This window comes from Centropristis striata, chromosome 21, assembly GCF_030273125.1.
Source record: "Centropristis striata isolate RG_2023a ecotype Rhode Island chromosome 21, C.striata_1.0, whole genome shotgun sequence".
NCBI classification, from domain to species: Eukaryota; Metazoa; Chordata; class Actinopteri; order Perciformes; family Serranidae; genus Centropristis; species Centropristis striata.
In genome coordinates, this window is record NC_081537.1 from 31660660 (window position 1) to 31676417 (window position 15758).

General features: G+C 37.9%; 1 protein-coding gene across 3 annotated transcripts in view; it reads right to left on the reverse strand.

Moving 5' to 3' along the window:
- Positions 1–15758, reverse strand: part of pemt (phosphatidylethanolamine N-methyltransferase) — a 139877-nt gene that overhangs the window by 20904 nt on the left and 103215 nt on the right. For all 3 annotated transcript variants that reach the window (XR_009389374.1, XM_059324128.1, XM_059324129.1), the window contains exon 5: positions 15498–15609. Coding sequence is in view for 2 of the 3 variants with exons in the window: in XM_059324128.1 (XP_059180111.1) it covers positions 15498–15609 (112 nt within the window). In the remaining variant the exon portion in view is untranslated. The remainder of the gene's footprint in view (positions 1–15497; positions 15610–15758) is intronic.

Consider the following 15758-nt stretch of genomic DNA (forward strand, 5'->3'; position numbering starts at 1 on the left):
TACGTCACATACATGCTCCAGGACAGGAAATAAAGAAACGTGGGATTATTTCCATGGTGGGACCTTCAAGCTGCTCTGGCAGCTCTAATAAACTTACAGGAGTCTTTCCACCAAATGTCCAGGATATGTACAGATAGTATTAGTGAACAGAGAAGGATCTGGAATTACCTCCATCACATTCTGGATGCAGCGATTGGTGGGAGGAGCCAGACGGCTGTGAACGAGACCTGGGAGATCTAGTGATGGAGGAGAACTTTGTGGAAGGAGTAGCTGATGAAAATGTGTGGCGTGAAAACTTCTGCATGTCCAAAGATGCTCTTATGGCTTTAAGTGATGCCGCCTGGCTGCATACAATCACATTTCACACACTTTTGCGTCATCGCATGCACGCAGATTTCCTCCCGAAAATGCTCGTCTAAACGAGGAATAAAAAGTGAAGACGCGACGCCACTTTTGCGTCTTCTGTTGAGACCGTCCTCGTGTAAACGGGGCCTAAGTTAGTGGAGGTGGTATTGTCTGGAACAGTGAGGGGGTTGTAGGAGATTTGTGTTTGAGGGTAAATGGTAAATGGACCTGCACTTATCTAGCGCTTTTGTAGTCGTTTTGCGACCACTCAAAGCGCTCATCCACCCATTCACACACACATTCATACTGGTGGCAGAGGCTACCCTAAACAGTGCCACCTGCCACCATTGGGAATTCATTCATCTGGAGCAATCTGGGGTTCAGTATCTTGCTCAAGGATACTTCGACATGTAGGCTGTAGGCTGCCATGGTTGGGGATCGAACCAACAACCCTCCGATCGGCGGGAAGCCCGCTCTACCAACTGAGCCACTTGTGTGTGTGTGTGTTGTGTGTACTTGTACTTCCTACATAGTGAGGACCATGCATTTTAAGCCACAGACTGAGGATATTTTTGGAAAGTGAGGACATGTTGGCCAGTCTTTATTTCTTTAAAGGTATTTATTTATTGGATCTCCATTAGCACAAGCACATTAGCATAGCTATTCTTCCTGGAGTTCAAACATTAAATCAAATTGTCCATTCTCCGAGTTCATCAACAAAACAAAAACAACAACCGTCAATACAGTCACAACACAAATACAATCTGACACTGACGCTGACAAACATGTATCACAAGACATGACACAACACTTGTACAGTACAATTAAGAGTCCATACACAACATACAAACACCATAGCATAACATACAAACAGATACCAAAAAAATAATTAAAAAAGATAAAAAAAGGAAAAGCGGTCTTACAAGATAGGAAGATTGTTTATAAGATCACCCTTGTGCAAGGTGTGTTTGAGGGTTAAGATTTTAGATTTAAGGTTAAAATTAGGTTTAGGTTAGGGTTAGGATATGGCATATAGTTGTGATGGTGGAGGCATTATATCAGGCACATTTCCATTAGGTATGTTTCCCTCTACACTGCAAAAAAGCCAACTTGTATTTTTTGGCCTAAAACAGTGATTTAAGTTGGTAAAACTTGGAAATATAAATTATTGACATTTAGGGCAATAATGTAAGTTAGCACAACAAAGGAAGCCAGTTGTCTGCTCAAAAACAAGTTGGTGAGTTGTTGTTACTTATATCTTTAAGTTGGGGTTCATAACAAGGGACAATAGTTCTGATAACTCTTATTTCTTTGTTGTGAAATGCGGGAAAGTGGTGAAATTCGGTCATTAGCTAACTGATGCTAGCGGCTAACTGATGCTAGCGGCTAACTGATGCTAGCAGCTAACTGATGCTAGCGGCTAACTGATGCTAGCAGCTAACTGATGCTAGCAGTAGCCATTAGTGTATCAATGCTAACTCAAAATTGTGGTCACAACATTAGCTGACATTTCATAGCAGCGTTACAATCGTGCCAGAGAAATTCAGAGTTGAGCAAACTCAAAAACAAAACTTAAAATATTTAGTTTAATTGTCCAACTTAAAATTTTATCGAAGTTTGTTGCCTTGAAATTTTGAGTTTACCCAACTTTTCTTTTTTTGCAGTGTAGTGAGCCACTAGGGGTGTGACTTGGAGAGAGGATCCGCCCAAGAACTGCCCAACTTCACCGTTTATCGGCTCAGGTAGCGGCTCAGAAAGTACCTGCCTCAGGTAGGTACTTTCTGAGCCGCTACCTGAGCTGCGAATTTGTGCATGCATGATTCATTTGTAGACTGGTGCAAACTGGATGTTGAGGGGTTAACACCTCCTGCTCTGCTGACTGCAGCTGGGAGAGACTGCTGCGGGAGGACTGGGCCGCTTGTGAGTGCTTTGGGACGGTGCTACTCATTAAGAAGAGTACCAACGAGTCTCCAATAACACCAAAAACAGTCGCTAGATTTGTCGCTTTTTTCATAAAGAGTCGCTGAAGGGGTCTGAATATCTATCAAGGGTCCTCACAAAAATAAAAGTACAAGGATGTGTGTGTGCATGTTCTACAGTTGTAGCCATGGATAGAATAAAAGAATACCGGACCCAAAGGTAGCACCTTTTCAGTCCAATGACTTCTGTGTTAAAATGTCATAATAGAATCATAATTGACCTTGTTTGCAGTTAAAGGTGGCTTGTTTTACAGTTTTACTGAGTTTTTACAGATGTCCCTTATCCTTGTAAAACTATTGTGGTCTATTGGGGAAATGGTTTTGGGGCTGTACATAAAATAATAGACAATAGATAAAGAAATGATTTTAATCAGTATAATTTATTCCACTCTTCGAAATAATATAACATTACCATAGAAACAATCCTCATGCTAGTTGTTATTGCCATCCTGCCACTCTGTCGGACTGTTTGTTTGTTTTTCCTGTGCCGTCCAGAAGGTTTCATCCGTCTGCTGTCTACCGACTGTCTGGTTCCATTTGAATTCAGCATAAGCCATGTAGTTAGGTAGTTAGAAAAGGACATGTGAAGGTAGGGGAGTAGGAAAGAAAACAATAAAAAAAACAAAAAAACAATAACTAATTTACTTTTATGAAAAGGTAGACCCACAGTATAGAAAAAATATAAATAGGAAAATATTTTTTTCTGGGGCTTGACCATTGTACATCACAAACGAGGAAAGCTCCAAATATGATTATCAAGACATTAAAAAAAAAAAAAAATATTCTATATAAAATTCTATTTATATGCAGTGTGTATCTGTTGTCTATTTTTATCCATCATTTCCATTTTTTAAAATGCTGTATGTGCAGTGTACAAAGCAAATGTGTATAGGGTTGAAGTTTTAAAAATACATGATGTCTCAATTGTTAATCATAAACTTATGTCTAACTATTACTAATTCATAAATGTATATTAATCTGAAACCTCTCAGTTCGTTTTGATTTCTATGGCGCGTTATTAAGGAGAAAATGCCCCTACCTACAACCAATCACAGCAATGAAATGGCTTGGTCTGTTCTAAGAGAAAAAAACATGCACCTAAACTTTATAAAACTTAAAGTAACATGTAACGACACTGCGACCGGCCATGCACTGGGCTGATAGCGACCTTCTGCACATATAGTAGGTGGGTAGGCACCTTCTAAACCATTTGTATGAGGCTGATAACATCAGATCAGGGATGGGCAACTTAAATGCTGCAGGAGGCCACAATTTTTCATCAACACTACACTGCAAAAAAGCCAACTTGTATTTTTTGGCCTAAAACTGTGATTTAAGTTGGTAAAACTTGGGGCAATAATGTAAGTTAGCAGAACAAAGGAAGCCAGTTGTCTGCTCAAAAACAAGTTGGTGAGTTGTTGTTACTTATATCTTTAAGTTGGGGTTCACAACAAGGGACAATAGTTCTGATAACTCTTATTTCTTTCTTGTGAAATGCGGGAAAGCGGTGAAATTCGCTCATAAGCGAAAGCTAGCGGCTAACTGATGCTAGCGGCTAACTGATGCTAGCGGCTAACTGATGCTAGAGGCTAACTGATGCTAGCGGCGCTGCTTGTTACAGCTTTAAGAGTAGCCATTAGTGTATCAATCCTAACTCAAAATTGTGGTCGCAACATTAGCTGACATTTCATAGCGGCGTTACAATAGTGCCAATTCAGCACATTGCAGAAGTTAGCAGAAGTAAGGATTAAAAGTTATTACAATGTAAAATTATAAGTTAGTACAACTTACAGTTGAGTTGACAAAAATCTGAATTCAGAGTTGAGCAATCTCAAAAACAAAACTTAAAATATAAAGTTTAATTGTCCAACTTAAAATTTTATCGAAGTTTGTTGCCTTGAAATTTTTAGTTCACCCAACTTTTCCTTTTTTGCAGTGCACCACAGGGCCACATATAGGAGCGTCCACTTAACCAGATATGATGAAAGTGCGATTTTAAATATGTTTACAGTGCAGTAACTTAACATACTTCATGCTCAAATGCATGTTTAACAGCATAAATAGGAATACAAAAGGTTTGAAGCAAATGAAAAATAACCACTTACTGTGATGTATTTTTTTTCAGTGCGAGAACAGCAGACAGAAGTAATTTTGTGCATTTTTACACTGCACTTTTAAGATTTCATGCTCACATGCATGTAGTTGTACTGAGGGCCACTTCAAGTGAGGGTGCGGGCCGTATGCGGCCCCCGGGCCTCCTGTTGCCCATCACTGCATCAGATAATGCTCTGATGACATTAGAAAAAGGTTGGGTGAAGATGTCTACCTTTAATCTGACAGGATACCGACTTATCTTACACTTACTTATCAACTGATGTTTTATAATTGTATCATATTCTGTTGTTACAGTGAAACAAAACAAAAATGCTAAATCATATAAGGATCCATGTTGTTATCATGGTGCAGCAGATACAGCTATGAATATGAGCTTTGTCTGAGACGGTACGTCATGAGATACACAGTATTTGACCCTTTATGACTGAACTCTGCTTCTGCTATTGAACTCCACACATTTACATAATGTAGAATCAGCCACCGCTAAATAGCAATTTATGGTGGAGTGGGGAATGGGGCAATGTGAATTTGCCCAGGGCAGAAAGACACCTTTGGAAATATAGAGCATCATTGTTCTCTCTCACGTAAAGATAATGCTCCTTCCATGCAACACAACACATGATAATGGCCAATGATGTAACCCAAGGGCAGCATTGATCACGCCAATCACTCTGGCCATGTACGGTTAGTAAGTAACCAACTGGAGGGGTTTGTCAAAGTGTGAGAATGGACAGAGGGCCAATAGTTGAAATACCTATATAGCCTGTCTATAAATTATTACCCTAAAGATTTTCCTTGGGCAAACCCATTATTATTCTTTTTATGGGCAGCCATTCAATGTACTGCATATAAATACTGTAATTAAATAAGCTTAACATGACCCCTCTGGCCATAGCCTCTTATGGCACAAAGGCATAATAAGTGCATCATGAAGTTAGCGTTACTTAACACCATGTATACACAGACGCATAGTGGTAGATCAACCAATGGGCAGTGCCATCCGTGCTGCTCAACGCAAAGGGAGGAAATCGGCAAACTGCGTTTTTTTAAAAAGAAATGATTTCACTTGCAAACCATCATAACTTAGCCTGGCTAACACCAGACTAATCACAAATGAGATCTAGTCTGGAAACCAGCCATTCATTTCTCCGTAGAGGAGGTGTGGTTTACGATCCTCCAGAGCCGTTTATTGGACGCTTAGAATGTCTATCAAAGCGTCTGTAGGTAGCTCTTAGCCAATCAGATCAGTTATACCAGATGACGTAGTAGAGCGACAGAAATGGATGTTTGTTGTGTGTGTGTCTGTGAGAGTGTTGCTGCTGCTTTGCTCCTCCAGTTCTCGCTTTCTGCAAGATTATTTATTTTTATGCCTTATTTCCCCCTCATGTCATTCAGCCACACACATCCACTGATTTTATGGGCAATAAACAAGCTGCTGGGGGCCTCTGGGGGCTCCGCTGTCCCCCGGCTCGTAGCCAGAACACCGGCGTAACGGTAGCGGGGCTAATAGCCAGCGCTAATAGCTATTAGCTGTCGCTAATAGCCCCGCTACCGTAACGCCGGTGATCTGGCTACGAGCCGGGGGACAGCGGAGCCGCCGAGAGACCTTTCGCCTTTCAACTTTCGCTCTAAACTATTTAAAACACCATCTACAGCTAAAGAGAGTTTCGCGTCTGCAGCAGCCATGTTGGATCCGGAAAACTACAAGCTTCCAAGTGCCGAGTAGTACGCGTCATCGTCTTGCCGTCCCTCCCCGCTCTGTGATTGGATCCTAAAACAGGGCTACGAAACCTCTCTGGTTTCCAGACTGGATGGAGGTTTGAAATGAAATTCGAGCGTGCAAGGCAGTCTGGGTATACCCAGGCTAATCATAACTCTCATTTACATTTACATTTAGTCATTTAGCAGACGATTTTATCCAAAGTGACTTACAGGAAAAATCTGGATCATCTGAAGGGGTTTTACTGTGCTGCAGTCTGCAGCCCATCAGGAGGGCGATGCAGGAGTCAGGTTTTGAGATGATGACAGCTTGTGTCAGGAGTTGAGTGGCATGTTGAGTTAGCTAAGGTCTGATTTTTCTGATGTTGTAAAGTCCAAAGCAGCATGACCGGGCAACTGAGGCGACATGACTGGAAAAGGTGAGTTGGTCATCAATCATCAGCCTTAAGTGTCTCACCACCCTGGTGGGGGCAAGGCACAGGGAGTCAGTTTTGATGTTGATGTTGTGGTGTATTTTAGGTTTAGCAGGGAGGACCAGCAGGTCAGTTTTTGAGGTTCAGCTGGAGGTGATGTGCCTTCATCCATGTGTCGATGTCTGAGAGGCAATAGTACCCTATTTTCCTATACGATATGTAGCCTACATTATACTGGTGAAGGAAAAGTGCTGCTGCAGTAAATATTAATGTTAGGAGAAAATATGATATGCATCCATCAAAATACAGTACTTTAGGACGACTCCTCCAGTTTGGTGCCTTTCTGAGGCAGCGCTCCAAGCAAAACTACAACATGGGACCACAAAATAAGAAACGCATCATGCAGCAATTTTATCTTCCATCTTACTCAGTGAACAGCACGAGTCCGTTTATAGTTCACGTATTATATTAATAGAGCATGTGTCAGATAATCTCCTGACCGGGTCACACAGTGAGGAGAGTAATGGCCTGATGTGGGGCTGATTTTTGTCTGGCACAGTGAGGGGGTTTTGGGAGTGGAAGATTTGTGTTTGAGGGTGTGAGTGTGTGTGTGTACTTGTACTTCCTACATAGTGGGGACCATACGTTTCTTAACCACAGAGTGAGGACATTTTGCCCAGTCCTCATTTCTTCAATGGTCGGTTTGAGGGTTAAGACTTTTGGTTTGAGGTTACAATCAGGCTTAGGTCAGGAGGGCTGAGAGGGTTAGGGTAAGGGTTGGATTCTGCATTTAGTTGCACTGCAAAAAAAGAAAAGTTGGGTGAACTCAAAATTTCAAGGCAACAAACTTCGATAAAATTTTACGTTGGACAATTAAACTAAATATTTTAAGTTTTGTTTTTGAGTTTGCTCAACTCTGAATTCAGATTTTTGTCAACTCAACTGTAAGTTGTACTAACTTATAATTTTACATTGTAATAACTTTTAATCCTTACTTCTGCTAACTTCTGCAATGTGCTGAATTGGCACGATTGTAACGCCGCTATGAAATGTCAGCTAATGTTGCGACCACAATTTTGAGTTAGCATTGATACGCTAATGGCTACTCTTGTAGCTGTAACAAGCAGTGCCGCTAGCATCAGTTAGCCCCTAGCATCAGTTAGCCGCTAGCTTTCGCTAATGAATTTCACCTCTTTCCCGCATTTCACAACAAAGAAATAAGAGTTAGCAGAACTATTGTCCCTTGTTGTGAACAACTCACAAACTTGTTTTTGAGCAGACAACTGGCTTCTTTTGTTGTGCTAACTTACATTATTGCCCTAAATGTCAATAATTTATATTTCCAAGTTTTACCAACTTAAATCACTGTTTTAGGCCAAAAAATACAAGTTGGCTTTTTTGCAGTGTGTGTTAGTGCAGGGGTCGGCAACCTTTACTAACTAAAGAGCCATTGTTGGCCAAAATAAGAGAAAAATTGTCGGAATTGAGCCCCAAACCTTATTTTGGATGAAAATAAAATAGCCTACTAAGTCTAAATGAGTCTACCAACATGACCAATTGGTCAAAATGAGCATTTATTAATATGATTTTGGAGTTTGTAATGGAAAGCTAGTCTGGCTAGGGAAACTCAAAACTAGACTTGAAGTTGGCAAAATGTAAAGGTTAAGGCTTTTTAAGATTTTCAGCCAGCCTAGAGGTTAGAAATTTTAGAGAGGGCTTGTAACTGGAGAGTCGCCGGTTCGAATCCCAGGACTGACAGGTCTAGGGCTGAAGTGCCCTTGAGCAAGGCACCTAACCCCCCTGCACAGCTCCCCGGGCCCAGTAATGTGCTGCCCACTGCTCCTTGCATGGTGTGTTCACTTGTGTCTAAAAAAGGATAAAGGGTTAAATGCAGAGGTTGAATTTCCCCATTGTGGGATTAATAAAGTAATTAATCTTAATCTTAATTTTCGTAAAATATGATGCACATTTTAGTTACACTAAACTAGACTAATACAGGCATGGACAAAATATTAGACCATTGAATAATGAAGAGCTGATATCTAGTTATTTTCCATGGATTTTCTTGATAATGTTTTTGGTTATTATCAAGAAAACATGAAAAATGTCTAGATATCAGCTCTTAAATTAATCTCTTATGATGTATCTTTGTTGTTATCATTATATTTGTCCAAACAAATGTACCTTTAGTTGTACCAGGCATTAAAATGAACAAGGAACTGAAGAAAACAAGGTGGTCTACTCATTTTTTCCATGACTGTATGTTAAAAAGAAATGCTTTATTGCCGTATATAAGCTTAACATTTTTACAATTGAAGAATACAAATTGCTTTGGGCCTACACCAATGATAAATGAAAATTAAAATGTCAATTTTTTTTTTGTCACAGCCACATGGAGCCACTGCAGATGGCTGAAGAGCCTCATGTGGCATTGATATGCATAATATCAATGAAGGATGCTTTCAAAGATAAAAGTACAAGGATGTGTGTGTATGCATGCTCTGCAGTTGTAGCTACTGCCCTACAAAGCAAAAAGGCAGTAACTGCATTTTTGGTCAAAAATGAGTTATTATCATTTCCCTGACTTTCAAGGCATCCTTTGTTATGTGACAAAACATCTTATCTCAAATGTGTGTCGTTTTGGAGAAAAATGGTTTGTACAGTACAGGCGTCAATCTCCGTGTCTGAGCATGGAAGTCACCAGGAAGTGCACAAAGCCTGCAATTCACCGAAAATTCCAGCAGGTGGCGCTAAGTTTGGCTGCAAAAGAAATCTGCCCATTCATTTCAGTGCTAAATTTGAAAACTTCTCACTTGATTTATTACCTCAGAAAATTTTTTCAGGGACAACACTATGGTCTCAATCACTAGTAAAAAATCTTCTTCAAGACAATTTGATGTCAATAGTTCTAATAATGGCCCCATTTAGAAGAAAATAGAAGATAAAGAATCGTATGATTTGGGGCGTTTCTAGCTTTGATTGACAGGTCACTAGCAAGGCGAGCCGTCACCAGGAGAGAAGCAGAGCGTATCCACGGCAACGTGTCAATAAAGTTATATATAACGTTGTATAGATACAGAAGAGGACGTTTAGCGGTTTGGTCTCATAACTTTGACCCTTTCACTGTATTTTCACTTAATGACAGTTTATTTGAACGTTTTGTTCATTAAATGTCTTGTTCAGCGTTTGGTTGGACTAACAGACACTCCAAGGAGTCGCTGCTCAGTTTTCTGAGGTAAGAAAGATACATTTTGTTTTTGTTTTTTTGCTAGCCAAAACTAACATCCCAGTTAATGCTCCAGTTAATGCTAACATGAATTAGCAGCAGCTTCTCTCAGTCAGGTTGAGGTGTAGAGAGGCTGTAGTCAGTGATCAGATCCCTCTCCTCCTCCACAGTCCAGATATGGTCTGCTCCGCGTATCGGAAACAAGATGGCGACGCAAGATGGCGACGAGTATAACGCTGAACTCGAGGCTTCCAACGGGCCACAAACCAATGAGTGACGTCACGGTGACTACGTCCATTATTTATATACAGTCTATGGTACAGTAACTAAACGGCTGGATTACAGGATAACTTTAAAGTCATTTTTCTCAGTTCTGCACTCTGCGTAGTAACTGCCTTTTTGCTTTGTAGGGCAGTATGGATGTATTAAAATAATTGGATACCGGTCCCAAAGGTGGCACCTTTTCAGTCAATGAGAATGAATTGTCTATTGCACACAACAAAATTGTTTTTAAAATAATTGACCTTGTTCCTTGTTTGCAGGAAAAACAAGGAACAACTCTTGGAAAACTATTGTAGTCTATGGGGGAAATGATTTTTGGGGCGTTTTGGCTGAGCTGAGCGCTGGTACTGTATCCAGTACTATAATAAATACAAGGGCTGTCTTCTTTGTGAAGTACTCTGACAGTCACAGTGAGCCATGTCCTTTTAAAAATCGTGGCTTTTACCTGGAAGTGCATCACAACAAATGTAAAGTACATAACTGACAGATGACTGTAGTTTCTGATGACTCGTGGTGCTGTCAAGCAATGATTTCATGAACAAGTACATGTTTAGTTTGTATCTTGTGTTGTATGCTATCAGCAATAAAAGGAGAAGAAATAGAATGCAATTTATACAACACATTGATTTTTTTAAAAAACTCATTTCAGATTGAAAACTCATTCTTGCCCTAGAGCAGGGAGAGTCAACCTGAGGCTCTGGAGCCACATGTGGCTCTTCAGGCCATCTGTGGCTGTCAAAAAAGGTTTTATAAAATGAATGAGTTGACTAAATGTGCATCATAGCTTCAGAAGTCTACGGCCCAGCGCCTTAACCTCTAAATTTAGCCAGCTTGAAGTCTAGTTTTGAGTTTGCTGGACTAGCTTTCGATTTCAAATCTCTTGAAATATTTAAAAGAAGAAAATACAGGCACTGAGGTGGATTAACAAAAGTTAAAACCCTTTATTTTACAGTGGTTACATCTAGAAACACCAACACGTGTCGGCTTGTGCCTTCCTCAGGGTGTATGGGAAGGTGCAAGCCGACACGCCTTGGTGTTTTTAGAATAGACTATTCAAAGATTTGTGTATTTTAGACTTAATATTATAAAGAAATGTTATATTTTAGTCTTTATATAATTTTATCTCACTTTTTTTACTTCATCTCTATCTAGATAATAATTTCCCTTTCAAATAAACTTATAATTTATATTATTTTTTATGTTTAAATTAGAATATATATCCAAAGCAGACCATGGTAAGTGCAATTACTGCTTGGTTTTGAGTTGGATTTTGTGGTTTTTATATAAATATTTATCTGAAATAAAGCAAAATTGAAATCTAAAACTTTGTCACAAGATAAAACAGACATCAAGGAGTTCATTTTTAGATAGAACTCAATTTTGACCATAAAGATACTGCAGTTAGGCTCTGTAGGGCTGTATAGGTACATGTATTTCAGCCCAAACATGCATTTTAGGGATCTACATGACCAAATTATTTTGCACTTTAGTTGGTGCTAGAGTCACAACTGAGCCTCATAGCAAGTTAGCTAACTTAGCTAACTAGCCAGCTGGTAAATGTGTAAAACTTGACAACTTAATCTTTCATCCACACACTCTTGTCACAGCATTGAAAAAAAATTATTAAGCCAAAAATGTGGACTTTATGTAATTTAATTACATGTACATTTTCCATGTAATTTTGTTACATACGTTGAATGTAAAAGGTCAAATGAAATGCAATGTTTTTCTTTCATTAAAAAGTAATATAGATAAATTAAATAGCGTTAATGCAAATTTCTACATAAACTTTACGTAAAAATTTACGTATACTTTTACATAAACCTTATGAGTTCATTCAATATTACATATAAAGTTAAAGAGACTTATAAAGTCCATACGAAGTAAAGCATATTAAGATCATAACTCATATAAAAAAACCTTCCTTACTTACTACTAATAAGCAATAATTCTGAGGTTATTGAGGGAAAACTCTTAGTTAATGTCTTACTGGTTGTATAATAAGGCCATGCAGAATAAGGCATTAATAACTACTTAATAATGACTCATTAAGAGACAATATGTTACTTATTTGCATGCTAATAAGCAACTAATTAATGTTGAATATGTGTTCCCTAAACAGTAATCTGTTGCCCCAATTTGGTGCTTAATGTTAATAAAGAAACTCATAAGGTTTATGTAAAAGTATACATAAACTTTAAGTAAATTTACACATTAAGTTTATGTAATTTGCATTAACGTTATTTAATTTATTTATGTTACTTTTAAATGAAAGGAAAACATTGCATTTAATTTGACCTTTTAAATTCAACGTATGTAACAAAATTACATGGAAAATTTACATGTAATTAAATTACATAAAGTCCACATTTTTGGCTTAATTATTTTTGCAGAGTGCAGATGAGTGTCAACTTTGTTTAGCTGATTTTCTATGACGACTAGCATAAAAGCACGGAAGAATTAGCAAGATAGCTAACTAGCTAGCTGTCTCCACTCTCCCCTGGTGAAGAAGCCTGCGAAGCTGAATAACAGGGAATAGACAAACATTCTGTCTAATTTGTGTTCTGGGGCGAAAGCAATGCTTTTTTCAACAATAGAATTTTGATTAAAAATTTGATGTCCTTCTTGTTGTCTTGTTGTCCCATTTAAATTAAATAGTCAAATTTAGAACATTCATTGACAGCCCTAGAGTCCAAATAATTGACATTTTAGCAGCTAATTGCTTCCCCTTGCAACTTTACTCTACTTTGGCTTTAACTGAACTCTTTTTGATTAAAAACGCTGCTTCCTGCAACCAAAAACGACAATATGAGAGTGAACCAAAACAGTTGTTATTTGCTGCAAAACCAAAAAAAATTCTAATACCAATTGGGATGCATTTCATCTCAAGCATCAGAGAAATTGAGTGATTATTGAAGACACACATACACAAAGACATTAGCATATTTGTGTCAGTTCACCCATGAAAGGTTAAAATAAACATTAAGTTTCTATCTGTGTGTCTGCACAGATGTCCGTATTTGACGGCAATTATTATATATTTAATTGATTTTGATCATTTAAGCCATCATTTAACACTGTGCAAGTTACAAGACTGCAAGTGGATCAAACTCAAAGCAGAGAGAAAAAAAGGTCTAAAGTGATGGTTAAATAAGGAAAGTCTGAGTAGAGTCTGTGTGAGGAAAAATGGGTCTAATAGCTCTTATTAGCAGCCTGAAGCGCTGCCTAGCAACCAACATGTCAGCCTTCAAGAGATGTGGTCACAGTTGTCATAGAGACAAGGCACATCTTAAAGTTTTTACCTCCCTTTTTAATAAAGAAGTCATTTCCAACTTGAGGATAACATCATTTTCCATTTGCAGGTAACAGCTTATTATCTATGCATGCCCTCACTTTACGTACACTGTAATAAATTATTCTGTAGTCATTTAATTTTACTTAATATATTTGATTAAATGTATTAAATATAAATGCGTCCTTGATTTTGAGGCAGTTGTTTAAGTAACTTAAATAAAAAATGTTTGAGATAGAATCTACTCATCTTGATCACATTAAATATAATCTTTATGTGTCTGAAATTCTAAATCAAGAGAATTTTGAATGAATGCAACACAATAGAATTAGTCTGTTTCTAATTGACAGGCACTTCCTGTTTAGTTGTTATTAACTCAGCTTGTAACTTTGTTAGATTTAATAAATAATATTGCGTGCAATCTGTTGCATCAATTTTATTGAGTAGCTATTGTTTATCTTTTTCAGTGTACACTGAAAAAAGTGATTTTGACCCTTAGTAAATGTTATTATTTAAGCATATTTTAATGGAAATGATGTGTTATTTAACTCCACTTATAAAATACATGTAATTTCAACATATATTGTCAGAATTATGACAATCTTAATTTATTTAATTAAATGTAGCTCGAAAAAATAAGTTCATCCAAATTTCAAATTTTTTTGTCAGTTTAGACTGTTCATTCCAACCTGAGCAGTGTGTTTCTGCTTTCTTGTGTTGTATTGTTTGTATTAAATATATTATATTATATTAAAGTTGGTGGTCTACACATCTTGTGGTTCTCTGTCATATACGATAGCTAAAAATATTTGATTAGAATCAACTTAATAAAAAAGGTCCAATTTAAACATTTTAATTGATTTGAAAGAGCACAATATATTTAAAAAAAACCTACACAATTTATTTAGGTTAATTTAAACTGGGTTTAATTGGATTTACTAAGAAAATTTGAGTAAAATGAACCCAAAATAATTGAGAAAGAATTACATTATATTATTTTTTTATTTATTTACTTAAAATGTGTAAGTTTCAACATAATAAAAATATCTAGATTCAGATACAATTATTTTGTGCAACCACTTGTCATAATAAAATTATGTTCATTCAACAAAACATTGTTTTGAGTGTATCTGCACATGATCATCCTTCAATTTTAGTTTATTTATGTGTTAACAGCTTCTTTGGTAATGGTTAATGAAAATTCTTGTTAAAAATATGTTGTGCTCTCAGCTAGAAGCGTTTAATTAGGGCCTCGGGGCAATCGCAGCGAGCACTGGTCCCATACAGCAATAGCTGTTGGGACCAGTGGGCAATGTCGCGAAAAACTGCCCAAAATTTTGCATTGAAATGAATGGGACGGCCGACAAAAAATGAGCGAAAAAGAAGAATAATTGGAGATTTTTAAACGTCTACTTCTCCGGCATAATTTCACCTAGAGACTCCATTTAAACTTTAAACAGTAGACACAAGTCTTGTGTATCGGTGTATTAATCCACGTTTCGATAGGTCATATAGTTTTTTATCAATCCCTGTTCAATGACCATGATCATTTTTGGAGAAATTCTGAGATTATAATGGGTGTGTATTGCACGGAATGTTCGTGTCACAGTGTGTGACATCATCACCAGAGTGTAGAGGGAGAGAAAAAGTTGTCAAAAAATAAAAACTGCATTCCAGGCCGCAAATTCCACTCTACAGGAAAATTTGTCTTCTCACTCACAATCCTCTGGTAAAGCTGTCAGAGTTATAGTTTGGGCGTAAGACGCACAGATGCGCCACCAACACCACCAACAGCCTCATTGGCTCCCATATTAAAAACGCAGGAAGATTTCGAAAAAAAGGGAGATGTAACAGTTTTTTTAGATCGCTCTAACAAAGCTATTTTTAAATTTTTCTTAAAAAAAAAACATATGTAGACGTTCAGGAAGAACTCAGGACGCTCAAAGTGAAGTCGGATCAATGATAGGTATTATGGTTTTGCCAAAAATGCTTTCTGTTCGAGGCCAGAAATTCCAGTCTGTCTACCTCTGCTGTCACTGAGCCGGAACAGGTGGAATTACATTCTTGTTGACCTCAGACATAGACATTCAACTGACTTCTCCTGCTTTCAGCCCACACACACTTACATGAGTGCCAGGCCCAGGTAGTTGGCAGTGCTGCCCCAGTACATGGGGTTCTCTACCACGTTGAAGGGGAAGCCTGTCACCTTCTCATCCATCAGGATGCCAAAGTAATCACCTGAAAAATCAAGACAAAACGGGAGTTAGTGCTGTGGTTCCCAACCCTTGAGAGTTCTGGCTTACTGGTAAAAATGAAATCATCATTTTTATTAGAAGACTATACACTGTAAAAGAAAAAAAATGTTGTTTTTACGGTAAAACACCGGC